At 42.1% G+C, this 26446-nt stretch overlaps 3 protein-coding genes across 10 annotated transcripts; all 3 read right to left on the bottom strand.

Annotated features, from left to right (window-relative positions):
• Positions 1 to 135: 135 nt before the first annotated feature.
• On the bottom strand, positions 136 to 7759 carry LOC142885997 (fizzy-related protein homolog). Of its 5 annotated transcripts, XM_076022870.1 has the most exons (15): positions 7657 to 7759; positions 4781 to 4899; positions 3543 to 3658; positions 3299 to 3418; positions 3130 to 3193; positions 2867 to 2997; positions 2618 to 2700; positions 2332 to 2515; positions 2185 to 2250; positions 1979 to 2081; positions 1658 to 1842; positions 1333 to 1566; positions 1088 to 1192; positions 883 to 975; positions 136 to 788 (listed from the first exon to the last, which is right to left on the bottom strand). In XM_076022870.1, the coding sequence occupies exons 3-15, from the start codon at positions 3609 to 3611 to the stop codon at positions 747 to 749; spliced, it is 1479 nt and encodes a 492-aa protein (XP_075878985.1). In that variant the 5' UTR covers positions 3612 to 3658; positions 4781 to 4899; positions 7657 to 7759; the 3' UTR covers positions 136 to 746. The 5 variants fall into 5 exon arrangements, with proteins under 5 accessions (XP_075878985.1, XP_075878986.1, XP_075878988.1 ...); XM_076022871.1 differs by lacking the exon at positions 7657 to 7759 and having other exon boundaries at positions 4781 to 4954; XM_076022873.1 differs by lacking the exons at positions 4781 to 4899; positions 7657 to 7759 and adding an exon at positions 4116 to 4305 and having other exon boundaries at positions 2867 to 2994.
• Positions 7760 to 8033: 274 nt separating this feature from the next.
• Positions 8034 to 18628, bottom strand: rx1 (retinal homeobox gene 1). Its single transcript, XM_076022881.1, has 4 exons — positions 15911 to 18628; positions 14823 to 15159; positions 11734 to 11987; positions 8034 to 10991 (listed from the first exon to the last, which is right to left on the bottom strand). The coding sequence occupies exons 2-4, from the start codon at positions 15142 to 15144 to the stop codon at positions 10497 to 10499; spliced, it is 1071 nt and encodes a 356-aa protein (XP_075878996.1). The 5' UTR covers positions 15145 to 15159; positions 15911 to 18628; the 3' UTR covers positions 8034 to 10496.
• Positions 18629 to 19727: 1099 nt separating this feature from the next.
• On the bottom strand, positions 19728 to 26300 carry matk (megakaryocyte-associated tyrosine kinase). 4 transcript variants are annotated; one of them, XM_076022878.1, is made up of 13 exons: positions 26173 to 26280; positions 25859 to 25907; positions 25129 to 25242; positions 24924 to 25039; positions 24277 to 24424; positions 22931 to 23024; positions 22599 to 22664; positions 22335 to 22434; positions 22164 to 22248; positions 21944 to 22017; positions 21641 to 21836; positions 21284 to 21370; positions 20042 to 20302 (listed from the first exon to the last, which is right to left on the bottom strand). In XM_076022878.1, the coding sequence occupies exons 2-13, from the start codon at positions 25865 to 25867 to the stop codon at positions 20099 to 20101; spliced, it is 1293 nt and encodes a 430-aa protein (XP_075878993.1). In that variant the 5' UTR covers positions 25868 to 25907; positions 26173 to 26280; the 3' UTR covers positions 20042 to 20098. The 4 variants fall into 4 exon arrangements, with proteins under 4 accessions (XP_075878992.1, XP_075878993.1, XP_075878990.1 ...); XM_076022875.1 differs by having other exon boundaries at positions 20043 to 20302; positions 24205 to 24424; positions 24924 to 25036; positions 26173 to 26279; XM_076022874.1 differs by having other exon boundaries at positions 20044 to 20302; positions 24205 to 24424; positions 26173 to 26278.
• Positions 26301 to 26446: the final 146 nt, after the last annotated feature.

The raw sequence follows: 26446 nt of genomic DNA, 5'->3' as shown, positions 1-26446 counted from the left end.
TGCCACATAGTCATTCAGATGAACTAATAATACTTTATAAATCCTTAAACTTTTTACAATGGTAATTTTAAGAATTAGATTAGTTAGTTAGAATTACTTAATTACAAATTAAATCAGCTGCCAGCCATCAAAAGATTTAGATCCAATATATTTATTTTTTTTCCCGTTACTACAAAGAATCAACCATGTAGTAAATGTCCAGATGCACAGCATTAGACCTTCTTCACCTTCAGGAGCAAAATGTAATGCAGAAAACCACACTCGACCTTTGTACACCAAAGAGCACAGTAAGCATAGCTCACATACTGTAAAAGGCCTTCACAGGTGTAGTATTTGTGTTTTCACAATAATATGTAATGGCATTTTCTTCGCTGAAGTCACTGCAGCGTTAAATAAACAAGACCTGAGTTAAGCAAAAAACAAAAATGCTGTCCTCACCTTTTAAACAAAAAACATGGTATTACAACAGTTCAAGTAAGGCCTATGTTTGTTTTTTCGTTTGACATATACATTGTTCAATGAGTAAAAAAAAAAAAAAAAAAAAATACATTCATGATGAGAGCATAAAAAGTCAATAACAATCTCCCATCCAAGAAGTGCTCAGTTATTCTCATAGCAATTTTCTGTGGTAACAAGTCACATCTGTCTCCTTAGCACCATGTTGACGAACGATCTGGGAGCAATGTGAAGGTCTCTTAAAGCTTGAGTTTTAGAGTCATAATATTGACTTGACTAATTACTTGAAGTTATCGTATCCTGGTGAAGAGGTTTAAAACTGATACAGACTCCTAAAAAAAAAAAAAGATAAAGAAACACATGATTATTATGTAGCTGGTCTTGGGGCTCTGTGAATTGAGGGTGTGCTGAGAAGTGCTTTTTCACCTTTGTTGACCTTGTTTTACTGAATACATTCCAGAACCGAAGAGTCTCATCTCCAGCTCCAGTTACTATCGCCTCACCATCTGGGGACATTGCCTAAGAGTGATTAAAAATGTGTCAATATGTTGACAAATGATTCAAGCATTTCTGTTAAAAGTTTAAAATGAAAACCTTTTACTCATTACAGTGCAAGAAAAGTGAAACTGACCAGGTACAACACTCTGTAGGAGTGTCCTGTGAGTTTGGCAACCTGGGTGAGAGATGGGTATTTCCACACCAAGATCTGGTTCTGTGAGTATCCATGAGTGCTCACCTGTGAAATAATTAATTTCATGAAACACCCATATCCCCCTTAAACACACACATTGCGATGATGCTTTAATACTGACATACAGATGCAATGCGTTTTGCTGGCAAATTAATTTTGCAACGTCTTCATGTGGACACACTTACTAGCTCATTGGCATGTTTGGACCAGGCCAGGTTGCAGACCTGAGACCCAGTATCCATGCACTGCAGTGGCTGTGAGGTTAAGGTGTTCCAAAATCGGATACAGCGATCCGCTGTTCCACCCCCTGAGGCCAGCAGGCCGTGTTGGTGGGGGGACCAGGCGATGGCTTTGACTGCGGCGAGGTGGTCCATGTACGTTTGCACTGGGCTGAGTGAAGAGTGATTCCACACCAGTAGCTGAAATGGCAAGCGACTGGGTCAATAATTACAAATAAGCAGTGTCCTTGCACAAAGACAGAGTGAGATCTAACGGCGATAACAACTGTACCGTGTTGTCATTGCCGCCGGAAGCGAGCAGCTGATGGTCAGTGCTCCACTTCAAACCACACACTTCCTGCCTGTGGCCCTGCAACCGTCTTTCCGACTGGAGTGGAGGGGTTCGCACATCTCTTTGAAGAATCATACGGTCACGGCTTCCTGACGATAACTGGTCAGCATTCCATGCTAACGCTCCTGCAACACAGTAAAGCTGAAATGTTAGCGGATCAGTTTGCAGGACACACAGCCTTAATGTACTGACTTTACAATGTAATGTTCAGCTGAGCTTAATATACTTTCTATGCATGAGTTTTTGAGCACATGTTCTCACCAACTCTTGCTGTGTGTCCTTCCAATGTGGAGAGTCTTTTTCCAGCACCAGCATCCCAGATCTGGACATAGCCTTTGTGTGTTCCTACTGCTACCAGGTTGCCCTAAAATTAACAAGAAAAAGAAAATTTCTTTCAAAATAAAAATCCTAAATGAAACAAAATCCTCACAAGGTGCTCTTGAAAGCAATTATTAATTTGTACCTACCCTTTCTGACCATCCCACTGATGTAACCGAGTCTCCCTCCACTGTTAGATCACACAACCTTGTTACCTGAGGAACATGAAAAATGTATATACACTGAGCAAGCTGTTAGAGTTTGTTTCAAAATCTGTAGCTCAAACTCTAATATACCTGGCTGGTGCAGGCACTCCACAAGTAAACGCATGTTCCCAGCCCGACACTGAGCACATTAAGAGAAGACCAGTCCACCAAATTAAGGTAAAAGTCATCCTGCAACTCTGGAGCATCAAGCACTTTGAAAGGGATCTTTGAAATCTTCCGAGTTGGCTTTCTTGGTGAACGCAGCAAATTCTGACTGTAACAAGAAAAGTTGCACATCATGAGATCTTCACATATAATGAAAGGTTCTTTAATTCTCAAGATAAATGTTTAAGACTTGTATATTTATTTATTTTACCTTTTGTTACTGACAGGAGATAAAGAGTAGGGTGAAACGTTGGTGCAGTTATCTGGAGAAAAACTTTTGGTACTTACTGAATACTGCAAAAAACAGACAGACCCAAATTTATTCAACCACATCCGATATCACAGTTGTGAAGAATAAACATATGACAAAAAAACGATGCCCTTTTCAGTCTGTTTAAAATATTTGGAAATGCAATTCAATATATAAAGGAAAAAATAGGAAATAAAACAATGTTCATACAGTAAAGAGACTTCTCTTTTCTGGGATTGATGGCTGCAAGCGTCTGTCTTCTGTCTGAGGGTCTTGAATCTTTTCTATTCCAGCTCCCAGAAGTTCATTCTTTAACAAAGCAGAGTAGGCCTGTCCATCTGCTAGATTTATAAAGCATAGTTAATTTAAGAGCACAAAAAACATGGTGCAAAACATAGATCAAAAGAAAGACCACAACATGTGTCCCTTTAAAATCTTTTTGTTTTACAAAAGGTATAAAACACAATTTATACCTTTGATATTATCAGAAGAGGCATCCTTTGCTTTCCTGTTTTGACTGGGGGACTTCTCGTTTTCCTGACAATCATAAAAATGCTTTCAATATTTTTGACATTAGACTGACATCTTTGCAAGTGCTGTGAAAAGCAGCAACCGAAACTAAACTAAGATCTGCTTCCTTACATTGATCCTGTGGAAGTTGATATTCCAGTTAGCACCTGCTCTGGTTGGAATAAATCGGTCTCCAAGTTTACTTGGTGAGGACAACAGCGATGTCGGACTATGCAGACTCCTTGACATTTTCTGAAAAAGCAACAAATGCAAGTAAGTATTGATCTTGGCTTTAGGGTCAAATTCTATCTTAGTGCTCAAAAAACGATCAAGTGTAGAGAACTTACAAGAAAGCAAACAAACAAAAAACACTCACAATTGGACTCAAACTGTCATTCTGAATATTGATTTGACGGAAGAGGCGGTGTCCATATTCTGGATCCATCCTTGGCTGAAATCCTAATCCACAGCCAAGAGCCGGGGGTCAGAGACCTGATGAAAAGTAAAATGATATCTGTTTAAGTAGTGTCAGTTTTCCAATCTAAAAACCACTGTACGAAAAATTTTCATCCTATCCATTCTTATTTTATAATTACTCTTATTGATCTATTCATTTTCTCAAACGTCCTCATTACATCTTAAGATAGTATAGCTTGGAGGACCATTAGTTCAGACTTTCTCAGTTACTTTGTCAGGCAGTTGAGGTCATGTAACAGGAAAATGTAAATGTTCATAAACAAAATCATATCATGAGCAACTCGTAGAATAATTCATCATGACAAAAAGCGTGGGCTAACTTCGAGCCACGGTATAGCAACGACTGTCATTTTGGTTGACTGAATGTCAACAAATCGCCCACTGACACTCTTGTTTGCACAAGAGGATCATGCTAGTCGGACTGTAGCTTAGTTAGCTTGGAGCTAATCTAATAACATGACAACATACGTACAGATGCGAGCAGATCTGCGAATTCTACCAGATGAGCACCAAACAGGAACACCACTTGCAGATGTTGCTGTTGCCGAAATACACCACGAACAAGAAGATTTATGTCCAAGATCTAGCGTCTCTCAGTTTAGCCGTTGTGAAAATGGAACGGTGCATTGTGGGATATCTGTCATCCTTGTGACGCAAGCCTGTCAAATCAAAACACGGAAATGCTGCTGACTGCTGAGCGCTGTTACCTTACGACGGAGTGCTAATATTATTGTTAGGGCCATACTAAGAGGGGGGAAACACGAGGATAAAGCAATATTACGAGAATCCATTCATGATATGACGAGACACAAAAATAAGTGTTATTACAGGAAAAAATATTTATTTCCGTGGCCTTGATATTATTCGTATTGCCTTGTGACAAGTTAGTCGGGTTTACAACTTGGATTTCGCTCAGTAGCATCCTCAATAGCCACAGTGGTAGCACAATATTTTTTTCTTAATCACCGTGCAAATATTGAATATTTGTGTACCGTTGAAAGACGTTGACAGCTGTTGCACAACATATCTGTTCAGAGTGTAATAAATATGTTTGCGCCCACGACAAACGTATTATTTTATTTTATTTTATTTTTAAAAAAGAAGCAAAATTTGTTTAAACAAACAAATAGTACTTACAAGCGAGAACCTCCTCTTGTGTGAGCGGCATCCGTCAAGAGTTGTGTTGCCACTTGCTCATTTACCATCCTGTCCCTGCGCGGTCGACACGTTTTAACTAATCTTTGAAGTTCTTTGATCTTAAAAAACAAAAACAAAAAGGCCAATAAAGTTTTATAATATATTCAATAGCTTTCAATTCTCCTCCTGTTTATAACCAAGTGGCATTCATTTTGTTAATTAATTTTTCTGAAGTGTGGTGTTAATCTCATCATGCAGAATCAATTTTTTTTTTTTTTTTTTTTTTAAGCCACGTTCACCAGCGTGATCACGTGCGTGATCACGCGTGCGTGCGTGCGTGTGTGTGTGTGTGTGTGTGTGAGTGAGTGGGAGTGGGGGGATTGTCATGTGCGTGCGTGCGTGTGTGTGTGTATGTGTGTCTGCGGGGAGGGGGGAATTGTCATTACCTTAAGGATTCAATAGAGGGCGTGCTATTTCCAAATTTAAATTTCTAAATTTTAACACTTGGTGGTAAATACGTATATGTATGCATTGTTCCTTTTTTTTTGGGGGGGGATCCTGTTCACGCTAACTGAAAACAAGTCTTGAAGGGTCTTTGCAAGAGTACAGGACATTACTTAATTAAAATTAAAACTACAAAACAGTAATAAAATATTTGTTAATCTAGTAAGGCCTGAAGCGTGCTATGTTTGCAAGCGAAACTGCAATAGAAAAACATAAATGTGTTGTATGACTATGACTGCGACCTGACAATGCTATATTCCATATTCAATGTCATCTCTGAAGTTTAAAAAAAATCAAAAACAAACAAAACGCATAAATATTGGTTGTTATAGCAATAAAAGTTACATTATACTGTGAAAACAGAGGGTCCATGTGATCCTTGCTGTGTGCTCTATGCTGAGTAAGTTTTTTTTAGTTCATCAGATGCACAGCTCATGTCTGAATAAAGGAAGCACCATCTCTGTCTGTCTAATAGACACACCCACATAACACTGGCGCCAACAAGTGCCCAGTCCCCCACCACAACTGAACTCTAATTATGTCATGCAAAAAAGAAAAGAAAAAAAAAAAAAAAAAGCTGTGTCCCATTGAAAGGCTCTCTTAATCAAACCCAATTAATTCCGCTATTTTCCCTTATTGTCCTTTGCTAGGAACGCGTCTCTCCAATAAGGCTGTTAATTCCAGCCGTGGCCCTTTCAGATCTACTGGGGTGCAGGAACGAAATAATGGACTGCACAATTACTCAATTAGTCGTCAGGGACTCAGCTGTACATAATGAACAACTGTGGAGCACAGCCGAGTTAGTTCCTGATTGCACTTAAGTCAACAAGGCTGACATCATCGAGTGTGGCAGCTCTGCGGAACAGGTACAAAACTTTACTACTATATAATATTTTTGATATTGATATTAACATATATATATATATATATATATATATATATATATATATATATACATATATATATATATATATATATATATATATATATACATGTCATGTACTGGCGAGTGAGTTAGATTTGATCTACAAAAATCAATTTATGCATAAACTCATCGGGACTTTGGTCTATAATTGCGGCAATATTATATTAGGAAAAACAAAAGTTACATATATGCATAAAATAAAAATTGTTTTTGTTTCATTACCGCTATGTTTTTATTTTTAGAGTTTTTTTGTTTGTTTTTTTGGAGTACCCCTGGATTAGATTGGGCTGTGGTGTGTGAGCAGATATGTAATCCTGCAACAAAACATAAAACTGGTTCACAGCACTGAAAAAAAAAATGTGGAGAAAAACCATGACAGCTGTTTTTTTCCACATTGCTTGCTTTCCCATGCTTTATTCTGTTGCACTTTCTCCGGCTAAACGCATGCATACCCCGGCCCCTGGCGGTGGCTCCAGCTCCGGCTCCGGCCCGGCCCCTGTTAAGCAGTGCCAAGCCGTCAACAAGTTTTCTAATGTCTGCTCAGGCTCGGCCCGGCCCGGCCCAGTCCGGGTGCTAATCCTTTGGCTGTCAGAGGACCCCGCTCTGAACTCATCCTGCAACACAGGAAAACGCTCTAATTGGGGGATTTTCTACATCATTAACTCTGGTGAGCAGCCATCCCACTCTCCCTCCCCTCTTCCTCTTCACTTTCACTCACTCTATTCTCACTCCCACACTTTTCTCCTGCCTAATCTTTTTTTCTTTCTCCCACTTCCTTACATTCTCTGGATTTGTTTTCATCCTTTCTGTCCTGGAGGGTTCGTTTTCTTATCCACTGACTTTTCAGCTTCTTTGGAAAACCATGAATTTGAATAATAATAGGATGGCACAAGCCAGCTGGTTTTTGTAAAAAATGTTTTTAACATTGAATGTAGCCACTGTCAAGAGTTGTGTGTGGGAGTTGTTTGTTGTCAGCGATGCTCCTTAATTTATCAGATGAGTTTATTTTAGTTAAAAAAAGAATTAGTTGTAAGATTGTTTCAGAATCCTTTTTGTGTGTTAAGACGTCTTTTAATGTAGTAACTATTGTGTAACTTTGCACCTCTTTAACTTTAAGCTAGTTAAAAGGGTCAAAGATTACAACTGTTGTTTTTGGTTTCTGTTTTTGCTGAATATCAATAAAAAAAATAATGTTATGTTTTTAAAAAACACATCCTGTGTCAGATGTTATGTAGCGCTGTGATACAGAACGTCACGTCAGGGTGTGAAAAATACATCTAAAAAACAAACAAAAAAGAACGCAATTCTCTGTTACAGCCACTGGCCTTTGTAATGAGGACCACATTGGCCTCCATCTGTCCAAGAAAGTGAGGCACATGCTGAGGAGGCCAGCTAGCCCAGCGGCACTGGTCCCTCTGTGAACATGTGTTGCAGCGGCCGAGCTCACCAGCCTGCCTGCCTGGGGGCAATTAGAGAGTCGCTCCTACGGTCAGAGGCCCCCCTGGAAAGCCCTGATTGATTGGAGTCTCATCTTCCTAATAGGCTGGCACTCTGCCACCAAACTGTGGAACGGCACAGCGGATTGGGAGGGGTAAGGAAAGGAAGGAGGGAGAGCTTTTATATGACAGAGAGAGACAAGGCACAAGTGTAAGAGAAAAAGGGAGAAAAATGTCTCTGCCCATGTATGTCAGATGATACAGATTACTGTAGTAATCTTGGATTGGTCTTTAGACCCACAGGGTAAGAAAAAATACAGTGAATGTGTGGGAATGGGTGCACAGGTCAAAATGAAAGCAGTGCAGTGAGAAGGGAGCAGAGAAAACATTCTATCAAACTATATTTATTTCCAGTAGATTCTCTTTTCATTTTCTCCAGAATATCAACTTTCGGACAAACCGGCGGAACCGAAAAACAAGGAAATCATCAGAACAGATGTTACTAAAACAAGTAAGACGCAAAACTGAATGTCCAGTACATTTTCACATTGGAGATACTAAAACTGCCAAACGTCTAGTGCATTTCTTTTTTTTTGTTGTTCATGGTCTTCTAACCTTTGGCTTGTTCTTGATAGAAAACAAATCTAAACATCACTAAAAACATTGTTCAAAAACACACACACAGATGATTCAAAGTAGATGTAAAACAAAAAAGTAACAAAAAGGAAGAAAAAGGGGTGTGTTCCCTCTCTGAGCAGTGTAATCATGGATTTCAAATACCAGACATTTGTTCATGTTGCTGTCATAGTTGTCATAAGTCAGTAATTACGACTGACCGTATGGAGCCACACTGAATTCAAAAAGAAATATCACAATCATACAATGGGCCATACAAATTGCTTTTCTTAAAAAAACAAAACAAAAAAAAGGTAAAAAAAAAAAAAAGAAAAAAAGAAGAAGATGTATTTCAAATTGCACTTAAAGATGAGGAGAATTCTCTTCTCCTTCTTTCATAATAAAGACAAAAAGGTTAGCTCGTGGGCTCAGCAAACAACTTTTACGCTGGTGCATATCCATGAATGAGAAGCCTCCTGCACACGTGGCTCCCAAATATATTCCTTCACCAATTACAAATACATCTGTTCATCCGCACTGCTCAGATGAAACACCGTGGCTGGCTTTGATCTCCATCTAGAAGACAACTAGAGCTTGACACTGCAGCAGATGGTGTAAGACCGAAACTTTGCCATTAATGACCCAAGCAGCTACAATCCATGCTTCTCCTCCTTTGACTAAGAAAGAAAGGGAGGGAGAAAAAAACACTTCCATGGCAAAATGGTTACAAGGGTCTATTTAGTGCAGCATGAAACTCCCCCTTCTCCTCTTTAGTCTTAAACAAAGGGGATACACTTGGATCAATTGTGCTGAACAAAGACTAAACTATGTGGGGTGATGCATCACACAGGGCTCTTTTTGCTGCCCTGCACGTACACACAGCCACCCAACACTGAGCTGCCAATAGGTTTGTTCCTCCAAACAGCCACTCAAGCAAAAACAGGGTTACTCTGCTCACTCGCCCAGGGTTGCCCAAACGTTTGGTAAATGAGGGGCCAAAACGGATTTTTTTTTCTTCTTTTCCAGTGGACCACGGGCCTAAATTAAACACTGCTGTTAATATGTTGAAAATATGAGACTGAAAAAGATCCAAACTGTCACTTCCGCACAATGAATCACAAATAATACAGCAGCAAAAATATTTTGAAGAAAAGAATCTGGTTGGTCAAAGTGAATTGAATAAAAAGTGGTTTCTAATTTAGGCAACCCTGCACCTTTTCATTCATACATCATTCCTTCTGTTGTCCCTTGCTCCATTTTTAAAGCGTTTCAGCACAAATCAAAGGCTCGAAAATGTGCAGGATTATTTTTGGTATGTTCTCAGCCCTGGCCTGCTGTGAAAGTGCCTTTACGTCTCCGACAACGGATTGATTTTCCCACCACAGGATTATCTCGTTTACAGCTGTTGATCTATTTACTGAAAATCTCCCTCTGACCCCTTGCATGTTTATGATATGACAGTTAGCTTCGGTGGTACTCATCGTATCAGAGCACCTGGCCTATAGGCTCAAGATTCTAATGGGCCAGTAGGTGGCAAACACCATTTACGCATCTTTAAATCAAGCACAGTCAGATATGCATTAATAGTCACTGCCTATTAATATCACAAGGACTTCACAGAATATTTTAAGACTACACTTTAACTACAAAGTCCTCAGAGACTGCTGACCCATAGAAATCTTGAAATTGGATTAATTAGTAAAAGCAATTAGTAATAGGGAATGGTTAAGAACAAACAGCTGGCAGTTGTCTGGCTGGATAATTTGACAGAAAAAGCAAGGGAAAGATGAAAACGATCCCCATGTTTGAGATTTGCCTCAGTTTGCTGCCTGCTTTCATGAATAACTCTTCTGCGACATTCTCAGCAATTATCTGCACACATAAATGCGACTCGGACTTTCAGAAAGGGTCTGTCTGAAAGAAAAGACGGGTGTTCAAAAATAGCTCCTTGCTCCTTGCATAGCAAGTTCCCACGAAAACAGCAGCAAACAAGACATCCGGTACCAAGTGGTTTAAAAATTCCACAACACTGCACAGTTCACTCGTCAGCTTCGTGTCCTTGAGATGAAGAAATACTTCACAAAGGTTCAAAGATTTCTTTTTTATATATATAAATCCTCATTGTCTCAGTTAAAAATCAATTTCCCTCCACTTTGTGGGAAACCGATGTGTTGCTGGAACGTCACTTTGTGTCTGTCACCCTTCGGCCGGGGGATGAAGTGTTGGTGTTCCAGTGTCACATGGGGTGCCAGGTCTTATCCATAGACTGGATGTGTTCCTTGGCCTTCATTCGCAGCGCGGCAATGCTGGAGCTGCGCTGGTCCACATCCTCCAGGGGGTATTTCTCGGGATACGGCGCGGGACAGTGGTAGGGCGGCGGGGCCATGCTTTGCATCCCCTGTCCCATGGATGGATGGGAGTGAGAGTGAGGGTGAGGGTGAGGGTGAGAGTGAGGATGAGGGGCGGAGTTGAGGAAGCCGTGGCTGGGGTAGCTGGGCTGCAGGCCCTGAGCCGGACCCATGAAGCCGGGGATGCTGTGCACCGGGGCGCTGCTGGACAGAGGAGAGGACAGCCAGGGGTCCAGGGGGAGGGAGTTGGTCATGGGACCCATGCTGCTGTGAACCGGTCCTGGCCGGTTGAAGGACAGCATCGGTGAGTCGTGGAGCTTCATGGTGCTGGCGTCCATCTTTTCCTGCCGACGCCACTTCGCTCTGCGGTTCTGGAACCAGACCTGGGGGACAAGAATCATCGTGAGGTGTGTCCCGGTCTCACGTGGACGCAGTCAGTCTCATCGTATTTGTTTTGTCAGTTTGATATTGTTGGATGATTCAACATGGATTTCCCAATGTGGTCAAAATGGGGAAAGTTCATCTAAAGCAGCATCAGAATGTAAATTGCATTTGAAAAAAATCTGTGGACACTATGGCCTTTTTTCACCTTTATTTTGTGGCAAACTAAACCTTTTGTTGAGACATTAATCTACGCATTTTATCGCTGACATTCAGTTTGCTCTGAGAGCGACACCCATTAACTTCCAGAGTCTTTAATTACCTCCTCTTGAAACTTCCTGTCCTTAACCCCCCTCCGTGAATGTGCCGTGCGTGGGTGAGTTTAAACAGCTGAAAACGCACACATCCTCACTTGCATAACAGCTCCACAATCTCGTCACCTGTTCGCTGACAAGCCAAAGGGCTTAGCGCTCTGCTGTGAGCTCCAGGAGCAACAGCGTTTGGAACAGAGCCAAAGTCTTGAGGTCAGCTCAGTATCTAGGGTGGATATCTAATCAATCTAATACCAGGTTAGGGCACAACCCACGGCAAAAAGAAGAAATACATCAGCATGAAGACTCATTATCGCAACCCAGGCAAACAGCAGGTTAAGATTCAATGGTCATAATTGAGAGATGTATCTAAAGCCTGCGATGCTGCTTCTGCTGCTCTAGATGTGGTACATGAGGTGCAGCGTCCTCCTACCTGAACTCGGACTTCTGGCAGGTTCACCTTCATGGCCAGCTCCTCACGGCTGTACACGTCTGGGTAATGGGATTTCTCGAAGGCACGTTCCAGCTCATGCAGCTGGTAGGTGGTGAAGGTTGTGCGGTTGCGTCTGTGCTTCTTCTTAGGCTGATCGTCCTTGCACGGTTCCGGGGACTTGCCTTCGTCACTCTCTGTGCTCTTCCTCAGTTCGCTCAGCTCCTCGTCACACTTGTTTGCGAACAGGCCGGAATCTGAAACGGGATGACGGGAGACGTGTGACCTTGTTAATGTCAGAGTGTCAAAAGTATTTGTTGGCAAAAATCTGCAGGAAAACTAAGGGCAGGGAGTCTCGGAGCGTAATGAAGAATGCGTGGCTCTCTTTCCAGTAGAGCAGACATCAGTTTGACACATTTAACAATGGGCTACTGTAGGTCAGTGAAGCAAGCAATCCCCTGAACTTCAGCGGAGCCCAAAAACATTCCTAATCGGATTTAGAAAAGTTGTTCCCAGGTGATCGTCTCCAAATGTAAACTGTCCTCGTAAAGATGTTGGAAAAACAAGGCTGCCCCCCTTTCCTGTTTCCTCTGGATCACATAACAATCACATACAGCCCAGGTACAAGGACGCTACACTGTATAAAAAAAACACTCCTAGTTTATTCCATTAAAACTGGCTATGACTGAGGCACAGACTGTCACTCTCCTGTCGGGTCACCTTTCAGACAGAGGAGAAACTCATGAAACAACGAAATGAACGTTTACATGTTTTTGAGACAAGTTTAACTTTTTTTTTTTTTAGCTGGATGAGACAAGGCAACAAGTAATTATTATTATTATTTTTAAAGATACAGTCATCCAGACACAGTGCTTTCATAAACAACTGCTCCGGAGGTGAGATGTGTGCCAGGATCAAACCTGAACACCTGACTCAAGAACCTGTTTGGTCTGTGCACGAAAAATTTTCATCCACAAAAATACTACCTGGGAAAAAAAATATACATATTTTTTTTATATTAGAGAGGTGCAGAAGTTCTGCAGAACTGTGGTAGAACGCACGGAAATAAGAGTCAACATTTCATTGTAAATATGGAGTTTTGCTTCTGTGTTTGGGGTTCTCTTTAAGCTTTCAAGTATCCAATAGAAGAGGAGAGTGGTCAGGAATAATAAAATGAAATTTAAAAAAATATTGATCCACAATGTGAATTGGTGTTCTGGCACTGTAGACCACGAGCTGCTGTCAAACTGACTCAGGAAGACTGTGTTCGAGCCACAGAGAAGATCTTTGTAGGTTGTGTAGATCCATTGGCTTTAAAATCACCGACTCACAAAGACAGTGACTGATTTTACAAACTATACAACTCTCACAGGTGACCAGAATCTTAATGTTACGCACATTTGACTGCATTTGCAGTCGCACCATGTCTGCGTCAGAGCTTTGCCTCCAGCCATTATCATCCCACACGTGTTGAGTGTGCCCGTTTCACTTCCTCATTAGAAACAACTCAAACAAATTCAAATGTGAGCATGTCACTGCGAGTGAGACGTGCTGACGGAGACAAAGGAGGAGGTCACCGTGGTCCTTGGAGCCGACAAATGGGAGTGCAGGAAAAGGCAAAAGCAGGTTAAGAGGGGTTTTTTAGGGGTTCGTCTCTCCACCTCTCATTAAGCAGCCATGACAAAGGCCAGGCTCAGACAAAGGCAGGGGTCAGGTCTGGTTCAGTGACCAGCTCTTGGCCTGACAGACCATCATAGCTGCTGGTCTGAAGGCTGCCACTGTTTATCAGCCAGCAGAACATCTTAGGACGGGCGGAGGGGTGGCTGGGTGGCTGGGGGGAGTGGGAAGGGGGGGCACTGACACCAAACAGAAAAGTTGTTCGTTCGGGGGAACCCAAGCGGTTGACATCACAGAATAGCTCTGCACAAAGGAGTGATGTCACCGGTGTGGATGCATGATAATCAACAGAAATTAGGAAAGGCGGAGTCTTGGCGGCAGCAAAATAAAACCGATGGTGACGCCAGGTTCGGGTGTGATGTGGTACCATTGGTGGCCAAAAAAAAAAACAACCCATCAACCACCTGCCAGATACAGCGTGTAAAGAAAAAAAAGAAATAGCCCCAGATTAAACGCGATGAATTTGACAGACACTGAGACAGAACGATAACAATAACACTCAATAACTGAAGCACAATCTAATCTGGGCAGAAGAGAAGATTAGGGGAATTCCACAAGGGGATAGGATTTAGTTTGAGGACGCAAAGCCCCCCCACACACCATCTTGTCCTGTGATGTTGCTCTCTGTTTCAGCGTGCACGGCAGGCGGCCCAGGGGCTGTTTTGCTTTCGAAATGCATGCAGGCTGCAACAGCTTTGTTTGAAATTGCATAGTGAAATAACTGTTTCTTTTTTTAAAAAAGGATTTTAAATGGAAAGGTTCCTCGGTATGTCAAATGATGATCGAAACAGCTTGCAAGGAAAAAAAATAATTGGAAAAGGTTTAATGCCCCCAGAGACCTTGTTGCTGTTGTCATGTGAAGAATAAATATGAATCTACTTCCAGGACTTAATCTGTTCATTTCTAAATCATATTGTATCAAACGATGCTCATTTGACATTTCAGTTATAAATTCTTTGTTTTCAGTATTTTTATAACTGCCATGTCAAATTGTAATAACTTGTGCAGTCACATGTTCACTTTGGTATGGTTCCCTTTTCAATAAAGAAAAATGCAGCAGTATTAACAGCATGAACCCATGTATCGTGCTTTAAGGGTTTAATAAGATGATTATATAAATTTAACTTTAATTCAGATCATAAGAACTGAGGACAGATCTCTTTGCCCAGAAGTCATGTGAAATTTTACAAGTCTAAGCGCAGCTGTATTCATTGATCTATTTATGAAGTTTCATGTATAAACTTGGTCAGCCTTCATACTTGGACCTAAGTCTGTCGCTAGTCCACCAGCCAATATTGTAGACAATCTTTGTAGGTTCACCTAATTATGAGACCAAAATGTGCTATTTGCACATGAAATACATCCACTCTACCAGGATGGAGACCAGCAACACGAGCATCAGCAGCTTGACTCACCGTGGTACTGCTGCTGCTGCTGCTGCTGCTGCTCTGAGCCGCTGTTTCTCAGAGATGCGAGGTGTCCGCTGTACGTCGGGTGTGACGAGGGCTCCTGCTGCTTCCCGGCCTCTCCCAGGCCATCTATGTCCATTTTGTGAGGCTGCGGGGCCCCAGCAGGGCTGAGCAGGGGCTCCTGATCTTTACTGAAACCTAGAATGACATCAATACTGTGGACGCGGCCCCCCGCAGCGATGCCCCCACCTTTGCCCATCTCGTGGAAGTGGCTGGGTGAGAGGCAGCTGTCGTCCACCATGCTCATGGTATCCAGTGATAAATGCATCCAAGCGTCCGGGCGCTGCGAGAAGAGCAGAGCAGAGAGGAGCCAGAGTGAGGGCCAAGAGTGCAGCGGCGTGTCAGGGACCACCTGGTTACCTCAATTAAGTGTCCTGAATGCACCTCAACCAGCTTATCCTGAGACACGCAGGAGGGAAGTGTGGGGGCGGAGTGGCCGAGTCAAGAGTTTACTAGGCAACACCAGGGAGTGTCAATGAAAACTCAGGGTCCATAAGTGATTTACTTGGCGGAGCAGTACAAACTTGATTTACTTGATGTTGTAATAATTACTATCTAATTACTGTAAACTGAATATCTATCAAAGTTCACACTGATTAGCACTGTACTGCAAGTGACATGCTTCTAATAATGTTGTGTCTCATTACAGCAAGTATCATGAACCTGCAGCAAGTATTTTAATCTTTTGGGAGCATAAAAAGCACAAGTAGAAAAATTTGTTGCTGGTGTTTTTTTTGTTTATTTTGGGTTTTTAAAAGAAGAAACACTAAAATTTCTAAAGACCTGACGCCAAACTTGGGTGTACAGTTCTGCACATGAAATAAACATGGCGTAAAAGATACATTTGCAATAATATACATAAAGCTTTAGGCAAATGAGTTAGATTGTTAATGAAAAAAAATGTTTCAGTAGTCACCCAGACATTAATGTTCTGAGCTCATCTTCATCAGTAGGAACAGACAGGACTTGTTACACATCTTTGTTTCAGCTAAAACTAACACAAACCACGTAGCAAAAAAAGTGGCCCAGCTTACCTTATGGAATCAGTTGTGTTAGAATGTACAACTTGCGCTCCACCTGTTCCTCTCGGCACCTCAGCCTCCAACTTCACTCTTCCCGCAGCAACGCACGCCACTCGTCACCACTCAGCCAGCTTGGCTTCCTTTGCATCTCCCTTGAAAATTGTTTTTCTCCAACACGACACACGGCACTAAAACTTTATGTTTGGCTGAGCAAAGTGATTCCCTCAGGGCGAATGTCACATGTGAACTCGGATGCCACGCGCTCCTGCTCGGAGAGGAGAGTGGGAGAGGGGAGTAGGACGGAGAGGGAGAGGTGGACAAAGCGGAGGGGGTGAGGTGAAACATGGGGATTAGGAGAGGGATATTAATTGGAATCCTTCCCCTTTAAGAGTGATTGGCAGCTGTTTTCTGCGCAAGCAATTGTTTTAAACGTCATCTCCATTCACCCCCCGCAGGCCGAGGCCGAGGCTAATGAAGCCCGGACAAGACTTTCTTTGATAAATGTATTGTTTTAAAGACAAAAGGCCCACTGAAAGTTTTCACTGAGCTCACCCCGTCCCTCATTAGGCCGTGGTAAATGGAGCAAAATAAACTTTGAAATGACAACAAACTGATGTCAACACTGAGACTGTCCTCATACAACAGGGTAATTATAAATAAATATGGGAGACAAATACAAAAAAATATATATATTTACATGTGATTTAAAAAAACCTGATGGAATCCACTTCATTCAGTTTGCTCTGAGACCATTAAGAGGTTGCTCAAGTAATACCTTTGGTTAGCTATTACTTAATAATAGTATTAAGACCAGAACCTATAGCTAAGATACAATGTTCCTGAAGACCAGAACCTAAAGCTATCACAAATACTTGATGGGTCTCTGGGAAGAAGAGCGGCAAAGTGTAATCAGGCTGTGCAGAGGGAGCCAGTCAGTTCGAAGCCGAGCGCAGATTAGCGTCACATAAATCTGCTACAACCCCAAAAGACGCTAAAGAGATTTCCTATGACCTCAGACATACATATGTAAAACTTCAGTGAAAGAAGCGATCGTTCACAAATAGGAAGCAGATTGGGCTCAAGGTAATCCTGGAAGAAAATACACAAGAAAAAAAGAGCGATGAGGGGGAATAACTTTCATTAAGAGACAGCGTATAGATGGGTGCCTTTGAAACGTGTAAATAGCTGAAAAACCTTGTGTTAATGAAATATTTTAAACACATAAACGTGTTAATTTATTCCATTCCCACGAGATAAAAAGCCATTATTTTTGGACCATGATATAATTTACTTATCTTGATGAAACAGAATGGTAAGAGAGAGCCACAAACATATTATTATTCTTAGAGTAAGAGTAGCAGTAGTAGACTAATGGGATCAGGGCTTTACCTGAAACAAGCTTATTTCATTGGTTGTACTTTAGGTCAATCAGTCAGTCAGTCAGTCAGTCAGTCAGTCAGTCAGTGAGAAGCATTATTTCTCCAGGCAAATTAAAGCTGCCTTCCCGGAAAATCCTCCGTAGCAAGCTGCCACAAGGCTGTGGCAAAGGTGGTAATGGGCTAGTTCAAACCCATTTACTTCAAACATCAGTGTAGATGTAGAAGTGGCATTTTCCAATCTGCATAAGCATGTGAGTTACTAAGGAAGTTACTTGTAAACACTAACTCCAACCAAAAGACTGCGGACAAAGACTTTAAGGTACAAAGGAGAAGAAGAGAACTGCTCCTTGTCTCTATTCTGCTCATGTGGCAACATTCAAGAGTCTAGAAGATCCAGAAGACAGCCCAGTTCGTCTTGAATTGGCCGTGCCCAAAACCTTGAGCTTCCAGGTTTTCACAGACAATTGCTTCTCATTCCATCAGAGAGCTGCATGAAGCTAGCAGATGGAAAACAACAGGAGAAGGGCTTCAGCTGCACATTGTGATAAATAAACCAAGGATCAAGCATCAATTTGAGCTCCATCTCCAGGGACAGAGACAAACACTGGGCTTACGTGGGCTTAAATCAAATGACATCTTTAATTTGGACGGACAAACAGAGGAAAAAGGGTTACATTCTTTAAATCTATTTAAAAGTTAGTGTTACCTTTCTGTAATAGGGACAGAGATCCCTGTGCAAAGACTGATATTGTGTAATTAATGATTCACATGTATGTTTGTCATCATTTGCGGAAAGTACCAGAAAGTGTTCTGTACCTGCTGAAATCCCTTGAGGGCGGTGGGATAACACAAAGTCCCTTTAATAATCTCAAAATCCAAATAAAGGCCTTTATGACAGACAAAAAGCTGCTGCGGTTTATAAGATATAACAGAGGCCAACAAGAGCGCCACTGCAAGTGAAGGCCTTTAAATGGTGTTTTAAGCCCTGTGTCGCTGACATGCTGCTGGGCATTAATGCTGCGATACAAGCAGATTTTGCTCGTCTGTGATTAAGTCCAGGATAAAGATTTCTCCCCCTCCACCCTCCCTCCTTCTCTGCCCCAACAATAATTTTTTTTTTTTTTTAATCATTTCTTTCCCAGTCATATTTAAAACCTCTGAACTGGAGACTTGTCCAGCGTGTAGCCGACCATCGCAATGCAAAACTGAGTGCAGGATAAGCAGTGGTGGATGGATGGATGGATGGATGGATGTATGAGTGAGTCGGCGGGGGGGTGGATGGATGGACAGATGGGTGGGCAGATTGATGGATGGAGGGGTAACTGGATGGATGGAAGGATGGACGGATGTGCAGGTGGATTGACGGACAGACAGACAGTGGGATGGGTGGACGATGGATGGACGGATGGATAGACGGGTGGATGTGTATTTGGCAACTGCCTGTGATATGTTTGTGTCGCGGCATCGGGGTTCCATGTTGCGCCTGCTAAAGTGGTTCATCTTTATGTGTTACGCAGGAAGCAAATGCACTTGTTGCTTTTTTTGTCTTAACATGCACTACTATTATTGCAGAGGACAACATGACTTTTAATTCTACAGACTTAATCCTTAGGTCAAGGGTAAGGGTGACAGTTGTTTTCTATGACCTAATCCACACAAGTGATTCAAAAATACTTTTTCCCAGTGGGGAATTCCTGTTGGGCCGGTCTGGTTTTTAGGTCGCAGGGACCAGGTCACAGTCCTCCTTGGATCCCTGGATTGAAATTGCAACATGTATGCTGATTGCACTTGCACCTGACCTGCGCTGCCGTCAAATTGATGCTTTTATGATATTTTGACTCCAGCCGGGAGTGTCATCTTGCACGTCAAGCCAGTCGATCGGATCGAGGCAATTTGATGAGGTTTCTATGACGTGATTTTAATCAGGTCAGCATTTAATCTGATTACCTACGCCTGATGGAAGTGCACCCGCAGTTGCTGCTTGGTGGATGCTGAAAGTCTACAATAAGAGCAAATGGACGCGGAAAATCCAGAGCAGATTTACATGATAAAGTTTTTAATCTCATTGTTGTCATGCCATTGTTTAAATACAATTCTTAAAAAAAAATGACTCAATGTGTGTACCATGCATGGATGACCCATGTTTTGAAAAATGAGTCACCCAGACTGTAAAATGACTCAAAATATCCCATATAATTTAATAATTAAATATAAAAATGCACCTTGTGTTCTACATTAAGATGTCTTACTACATTCATGGAGATGGAGAGTCAAAATACAACAGCTCCACTCCCTGAGGGAGTCATCCCAAAGGGATCAATAAAGTCTCTATCTATCTATCTATCTATCTATCAATATACATTGTGTTGATGGTAGTTAAGCCTTTTTTTTAATGAGTGAACAGATCGTGACTTTTTTCAGTCATACTTTCTTACATACTTACATTACTTACAACACAGATTTGCCTGGCAGACTTCTTTCTAGCAACAACCTAACTGGCTGCGTCTCTCCAAAGATAATGACCTGATCAGTGACGATGAGCCCAAGTCCTGAGCGCTCTCTAATCCCAAAGCAACAGGGTAAGGGGGTCGCGTCATCCGCTACAAAGTTCCTGACCTGGGCAATCAGCTCTTTCAGGTTAATTGACTTGACACAGAGACCGCAGTTCTATCATAGTCATCTTTAACTCGAAGGCCCCTAATTGGAAGTGTTAGAATTCGCCAAGTCCCCAAAAATGCCCTACCCCCACCCCCCCGACCAAGCACCACCACTTCTCCGCCGTTGCAGAGTCCCATGATCGGCACCTAAACCTTGACCTGTCTCAGTCCCCGTCCTTGACCAGAGACGCCGGGTTGTGTTTTCCAATCTCTTGTTCCAGTCTGTCTCTCAGTTTGTGAAAAGTGGGTCTTCTCCGTGGTTCCTGCTCCCAGCAGGTCCTCATCAGAGCATAAACACCAGGAGGGCAGTCCTCTGGAGCCTCCATGCGATAGCCTCCCTCTACTGTCTCCTTCACCTCTTTAAGAGCCTGGCCAGCGGGACAAGGGTCAGGGACAATGACAAAGAAGAAGTAGAGTTTAGAGGAACCGATGGTGGAAAGAGTGACTAGCAGTAAGCGGGTTGCAGATATTGAAGGAAAACAAGTTTGAGATTTGAAATGTATGATGGCAAAGTGACACGATAATGGTGCAGTAAGTCAGCAGTGACAGAAAGAGGGACACCGGTTCAATGCCCAGGCCTTACTGTGTGCAATTTACGGATTTCCCCTGTGTCTACATGGGTTATCGCCAGGTAATTATCTGCTCTTTCTCACATAACAGCCCTACATATGCTAATTGCCCTTTCGTCAGTACTTCCTCATCAGCATGACGCGTCGCTCGTCAGAGGACTGTACGTCATAACGCAAATTAAGGATTATCTGGGGGAAAAGGTTTCGTAAGACAGTCTAGCGCCAATTTGTCTTTGTCAAGTCACTTCAGCTTGGCCACTGGCCTGGACGCATACGTGCCCGGGGTTTAAGATTACGCACCTACTCAATGGTGCTAATGTATATTAACTTCTTCCGATGAGCTGTAAGACTATCTGTCTATACCACAATGCTGAAACGCGTAGGGACTAAATCCCCAATGCCACTGAGGGGAATCTGTGACCTAACTTGGCTTCCTGCTCAGACTCACTAAGTAGATCCAGAGATAACAGTCTACTAGTGGCACCTCTTCCAGCAGGACACCTGCTACACGCTGAGACGTGTATCCAAACTTAAAATGGAAACAGAGTAAGGTCGGAAACTTGATACTATTGCCTCCGCAGGGAGGGTTTATGTAAGTCTTACTTTAGATAAGACTGACAGGACGTTGTTTTTGTTGTTGTTGCTAATTTGCAAAAAATGTATCTGATTCACAGCTCAAAATATTATTTTGCTCGTCAAACATGACACTCGTTTGCTTACCATTTCTTTAAAAACATTTATTTTGTCAATCTTTAGAATATCTTGTGTGCTTTTACCCACCATCTTAGGGTACGGCTGACGTCCATAAGAGAAGATCTCCCACAGGAGAATGCCATAGCTCCAAACATCTGACTTTGTGGAGAATTTCTACGGAAAGGAAACAAAATGCACACATTCATTCAGTGATTCTGTACTTAATTCTTCACTGTATGTTTTGTTTAGTTTTTTTTTTAATATATTTAAAAAATAATAATAAATATCCATATTAGACCTATAATTCTCAGTTGACACTAGAGGAAAAAGCAAAAGCTATATTTTTAAATGGACTAGGATGACAACACAGGATGTGGAGAACTCAAAGATCCAAACATTCAATTCCAGTTGTGAAAAATGGTCACCGCTGGTCTCCAAACTGACCTCTTTTTTCAGCGCTTCGGGCGCCGTCCATTTGATGGGCAGCTTGGCGTTATCATAAACCTTCGAATCCACCTTGGTCAGGCCAAAGTCGCTGACCTTGGCCACGTTATCGCCAGAAACCAGCACGTTACGAGCTGCCAAGTCTCTGTGAACCAGCTTTTTGGACTCCAGGTACTCCATCCCCTCACACACGTCACTGCAGACATACATGGAAACATCAAGTCAGTTGGCACTTTCCTGAAAGTCAAAGAAGCAGCACATCCGCATTTGCGCTAAGTTTGTCCCTAAAGTCTCTGGACTCACAGGGCAAAGCACAGCAGCTGGGTGGTGTTTATGAGGGTCCGTCCCCTGGACCTGAGGAAATTAACCAGGCTTCCCTGGAGAACACACACAAATAAATGTTTTTTGATCATTACATAAAACAGAATGATATGATGATGACTGTTTATTAGCCTGAGCAATGTGTGTTTTGTTTTCATTAATTTCATTGCGACTGAAACAGCGCAGGTAGGTGTTTTTGTACCTTCGTCATGAGCTCCGTGACAATATGAAGGCCTTTGTGAGGAATGACCCCCAACAATCGCACCAAGTTTTTATGCTGGAGCTTCCTGGCAGGGGACAAAGTCAAGCCAACGTCACAAACTTAGAAACAGAGCCTTGTGAAGATCAAACTCCCGAGGACCTTCAGACTCACGTCATCACTGTGGTTTCCTGCAGAAAGGCCTGCGCTGTTACATCACATTTAATGATCTTTACTGCCACCCTCTGGCCACTATATTCACCTTCGTGGACAGCTGCAGGGCAAAGTAGGACACATTGCAGTGCATCATGACAAAGTGTGGGCTTGCGATTCTAGATTATAAGCGTTTGCAGACAGATTTTTTTTTTTTTGTATCTGTAAATTAAAGTAGATGGAACACAGGAGAGCTTTTCATTCGGGAAGTAAATTCAAATTTACCACCAAACTCGCCCTCGCCAATTTTGTCTCCCAGGTGTAGCTTTGCAATGTCCAGCAGCCATCCACCTGCAGAGGAGGGAACAGCATTGCAAATTGTGAACCCAGGCCAAATATAGGGGGACAGTCAAGCAAAAAACAGTTAATGCTGAGAGAGGTGGAACTGGAGAAGGAGACGCAGCAGACCCCCGACACTTCAGATGGTTGCAGTTTTCCAGATTATTATGGCTATGATTAGAACGTCTCCCTCAGTTTAATAAATGCATTTGTAAGTGTAATTTTATTTCCTCTGGGATATTAAAAATATTGAGAAATGGATTTAAACGCAGTCTTACTTTTTGACAGCTCCTCCTCAGCCGACTTTGTCCCTTGTTTTTGTTTGGGTTTCAGAAGAATTGTGGCAATAGAGCCTTTGTTGTTTGAATAAAACTGAAAAAAACAACAAACAATAACAAAACATGTTTTTTTTGTGAGCACGTTATTTACATTTTTCTTTTAATAAGCAGTGGCATCAACAATTATGCCAAATAAACATTATACATGTACCCTGCCCTACCCTTCAGACCTAAACATCCCAATGAAAACAAATCATGGTCATTTATTTAAAAAAAATAAACAGGAAGTATTGATATTAAGGAGCTGTAATAAAAGTATATCAATTTTAAATTTGTCTTTCAAGTCAGGCTGTAGACATTTCCAGGTCGATATATAAAATTAAAGTCAGAAACCAATGGGGGAAAAAACTATACATGATTAGATTGTAATACTAAATGTAAAGTACATCTTGTAGCATGCTTTATTTATCTTCTCTCTTTTCCCAATACAATCTTGAATTTGAAAAGGGTGTACAATTACTGTTTATGGCGCCGAAAAGAAATGTTCAACTTGCTAGTTTCAACAACTGTGGACAAAACCAAATTGTGAAGTCTCACTAACTTCCCTTTAACACTAATCTGATCTACGGATAACGCGGCAGAAGAAGAAGACTAATCTGATCTGTGGTTTGACATTCATTTAGGCTGAAGAAACTCATCGAAATTGCAGCTAGCACACCCATACATAGTGTCACTCACCATGAACCAATTTAGCATTCATTGGCATTGTGGTCTGTACATCTGTGGCTGGTTTTGTCAGTCAGCGGAAACGCAATAACAACCACCCCAGAACCCTCCCATTGTTGTGTGTGACTCAAGTCTGGAGCCTTCTGTGGATCACTGATAAGCTGGTGGTGAGCAACAATTGGTTCACACTGTTAAAATAATCTCCAATGCTCAAGATCTGAAGTAAGGTGGCAACGGCTTCAGACAAATGGAGAGTTTCCTGTTCCTGCTTGCTTTTTTTAAACACACACTATAGTTGTGCTATATTGAAGTTGGACAAGCTGGACATTAGTTAGAAATTTCTTGTGTAACATCACTTTTGGTGGCACCTCATACAAAGAGGATAATTTTCTCCTCTGTATTTTCTGTCAAGTTACTTGGTTGGTGATCCAAAAACAGAAAAAAAGGTCAGTTGGCACCCTTTTTTTTTGCTTAAAGAGTTTGATGGTTGACGATTTTGCTTGGAAAAAACAACAACAACAACTAAAATACACCCAAGTATGTCTAACCTCTATCATGTCAATGAGGTTGTAGAAGTACTGCCCCTTGTCAATGGTCAGCTTGCTGTCCTGGTAAATCACCCTATAGTGGATGACCTCTCCAGAGACGCTGACACACAGGACGTAGTCGCCAGGGTGGCGGATGGACTCCCTGACCAGGAAGAGGCCGTCCTCAGCGGGACGCAACTTAGACACTGCCTCGGGACCAGAGATTTTCCCATGGAACCAGCTGCAACAGGCACAGTGGGAGAGAAACATCTGAAATAAGAGCACTTTTATCAGCTCACCATACTGTGCAATATTTAAATTCACACTGTATGCATAACCTTTTTTTTTCAGTACATTAATTTCTCTATTAATGAAATTAATCTTTTTCTAACTTTTGTTGTTATATTCTACGTAGAGGTTTGCACTGAAGGTGCTGCTCTTAATGTTATAGTTGTAAACAATGTTGTAAAGCGCCACTCCTGTTAATAATGTCAGATAAGGAAGTTAAAGTCATCATCCTGTGACTTCTTCTGTTTTGCACAACAAACCACCGACCTCAGTGAGGTCACAGTGTGTTTTTTATTTTAGTCCTCACCCTATTCCCTGCTAAATTTAGACGCTGATGTTCCTCCATGTGACGGTCACACTGCTCTCCAACTGTGTGAAAGCGGACAGTGAAGTGTGTGTGTGTGTGTGTGTGTGTGTGTGTGTGTGTGTGTGTGTGGAGGGGGCACACATACGGCATGAGGCTGAGACTGGGGTCCCCGCGCAGAGCCTGCCTCTCCCGCACGTCGGCGCCGTTTACGAGTCCTTCGTCCCCCGTGTCGTTGTGCCTGGCGAGGTAGTGGCCCTTCTTCTGCCGATGAGGAGGAGGAGGCACGAGATTTAATGAGCTGCGGTGAACTGCGATCGCGCCTCTCGCCGCGAGCAAGCACGTGACCTCACCGAAGTCGAGTCGACGATGGTGAGGATGTCCCCCTTCTGGAAAGCCAGTTCTCCCGGTTTGGGTTTCTTGTGGCGACACTTGGCGACGCATTGGGTTCCAGCAGCCCAGCTCATCTGCCGGGGAACAGAGATGGTAACCTTTCAAATTTGAAACTCGTCACTTTCTTTTCCATTGGATGATTAGGCAAATGTATAAATGGGTAAAGACATCTCGTGGATCTCACGTATGAAAAGTAAATAAAGAAAAAAAAAAATCATTCAAATGTGGAGGGGAAAGTTTTAAAGGATTCACGGGGTTCTTAAAATGTGCGATATTAAGAGTGAGACTTTTTGTTCCGCAGACCTCAATTAGATCTGAACTCTGCCAGATCAGACGGCAATACCATTTTATTTAAACACTGTTATTCATCTTAATCAAAAATGGACAACCCTAAACATAAAAACGGTGCTGATGGACACATTTGGAGGTGTAGGATTTTTTTTTTTTTGTATTCATGAAAGAGAAATATTTTTATTCCTTAGCGTATTTATCTGTCAAGCTTAGGTACAAAAACAATGAAAGGTCTTAACTACGCAACTATTTTTTTTTTTAATATTAAATTGACAAAGAACATGAGGCAAATGTATGTATTTGTACTGTACATTTAGTAGCTGAGCTGAAAATGTATATGAATACTTTAAACAGTAATATTTTTAAACATATAAAGCAGTGAATAGAATCAGTACAGACCTTTGCCATGAGCAGGGCTAGAGGGCTGACGACAACTTGTGATGAACCGCTGTCAAAAGATATCCTCAATTACTGCTCATCTAGGACTCCATTATGTAAAACTACACACCTCCTCTTTTAGAGCCTCTGGTGAGATCTTTAGCTGAAGATGCTGTCGAGCAGGAGAAATAACGGTTAAAAAATAAAGTGAAATCCACAGCAGCCTAGAACAGCTCCTGTCACGGCAACTCGAAAAATAACGATAAAAGCCAAAAATGAAGACCGAGGCTGCCTTGTGAAGCCTGCTTTCTCGAAGGTCATAAATGTTTCAGTACCTGCAGCTCTCAGGACAGCCTTCCTTCTCTTCAGGCCAGATGTAGCTCAGCGTGCTTCAAAAATAATCTCCACCATCATAAATTCAAAAATCCTCCCCAGGTTTGATTCCTTCAGCGGGGGAAAACTGAATTTCCCCCCCTCTTCCCCTTCAGATAGCAACCCGATGGCACCCGACCCCACTGGCGTCTTACACACAAGTCGCTACTTTAGCGTAACACGTCTGTTAAACTACTTCCTCAACATTAAGACGAGCAGTTAATATTTCAAGGGGCG

Source organism: Nelusetta ayraudi, unplaced genomic scaffold (assembly GCF_046127955.1).
Source record: "Nelusetta ayraudi isolate G7.1 ecotype Tasmania unplaced genomic scaffold, CSIRO-AGI_Nayr_v1 ptg000013l, whole genome shotgun sequence".
NCBI lineage: Eukaryota > Metazoa > Chordata > Actinopteri > Tetraodontiformes > Monacanthidae > Nelusetta > Nelusetta ayraudi.
The sequence above is the reverse complement of the archived record's forward strand: the minus strand, read 5'-3'. Positions and strand labels throughout refer to the sequence as shown.

What these genes read in the sequence shown, in the direction of transcription:
- LOC142885997 (XM_076022870.1), bottom strand. Translation starts at nt 3,611, where the DNA reads ATGGATCCAGAATATGGACACCGCCTCTTCCGTCAAATCAATATTCAG. An exon ending in CTCTTCTGATAATATCAAAG is followed by an intron (nt 2,998 to 3,129) that starts GTATAAATTGTG and finishes TTATAAATCTAG; the next exon opens with CAGATGGACAGGCCTACTCT. An exon ending in CCTACAGAGTGTTGTACCTG is followed by an intron (nt 976 to 1,087) that starts GTCAGTTTCACT and finishes AATCACTCTTAG; the next exon opens with GCAATGTCCCCAGATGGTGA.
- rx1 (XM_076022881.1), bottom strand. Translation starts at nt 15,144, where the DNA reads ATGCATTTATCACTGGATACCATGAGCATGGTGGACGACAGCTGCCTC. An exon ending in GCAGCAGCAGCAGTACCACG is followed by an intron (nt 11,988 to 14,822) that starts GTGAGTCAAGCT and finishes ATCCCGTTTCAG; the next exon opens with ATTCCGGCCTGTTCGCAAAC. An exon ending in TGCCAGAAGTCCGAGTTCAG is followed by an intron (nt 10,992 to 11,733) that starts GTAGGAGGACGC and finishes CTTGTCCCCCAG; the next exon opens with GTCTGGTTCCAGAACCGCAG.
- matk (XM_076022874.1), bottom strand. An exon ending in CCCAGTCTCAGCCTCATGCC is followed by an intron (nt 24,425 to 24,923) that starts GTATGTGTGCCC and finishes TGCCTGTTGCAG; the next exon opens with CTGGTTCCATGGGAAAATCT. An exon ending in CCGAAGCGCTGAAAAAAGAG is followed by an intron (nt 21,371 to 21,640) that starts GTCAGTTTGGAG and finishes TCCTTTCCGTAG; the next exon opens with AAATTCTCCACAAAGTCAGA.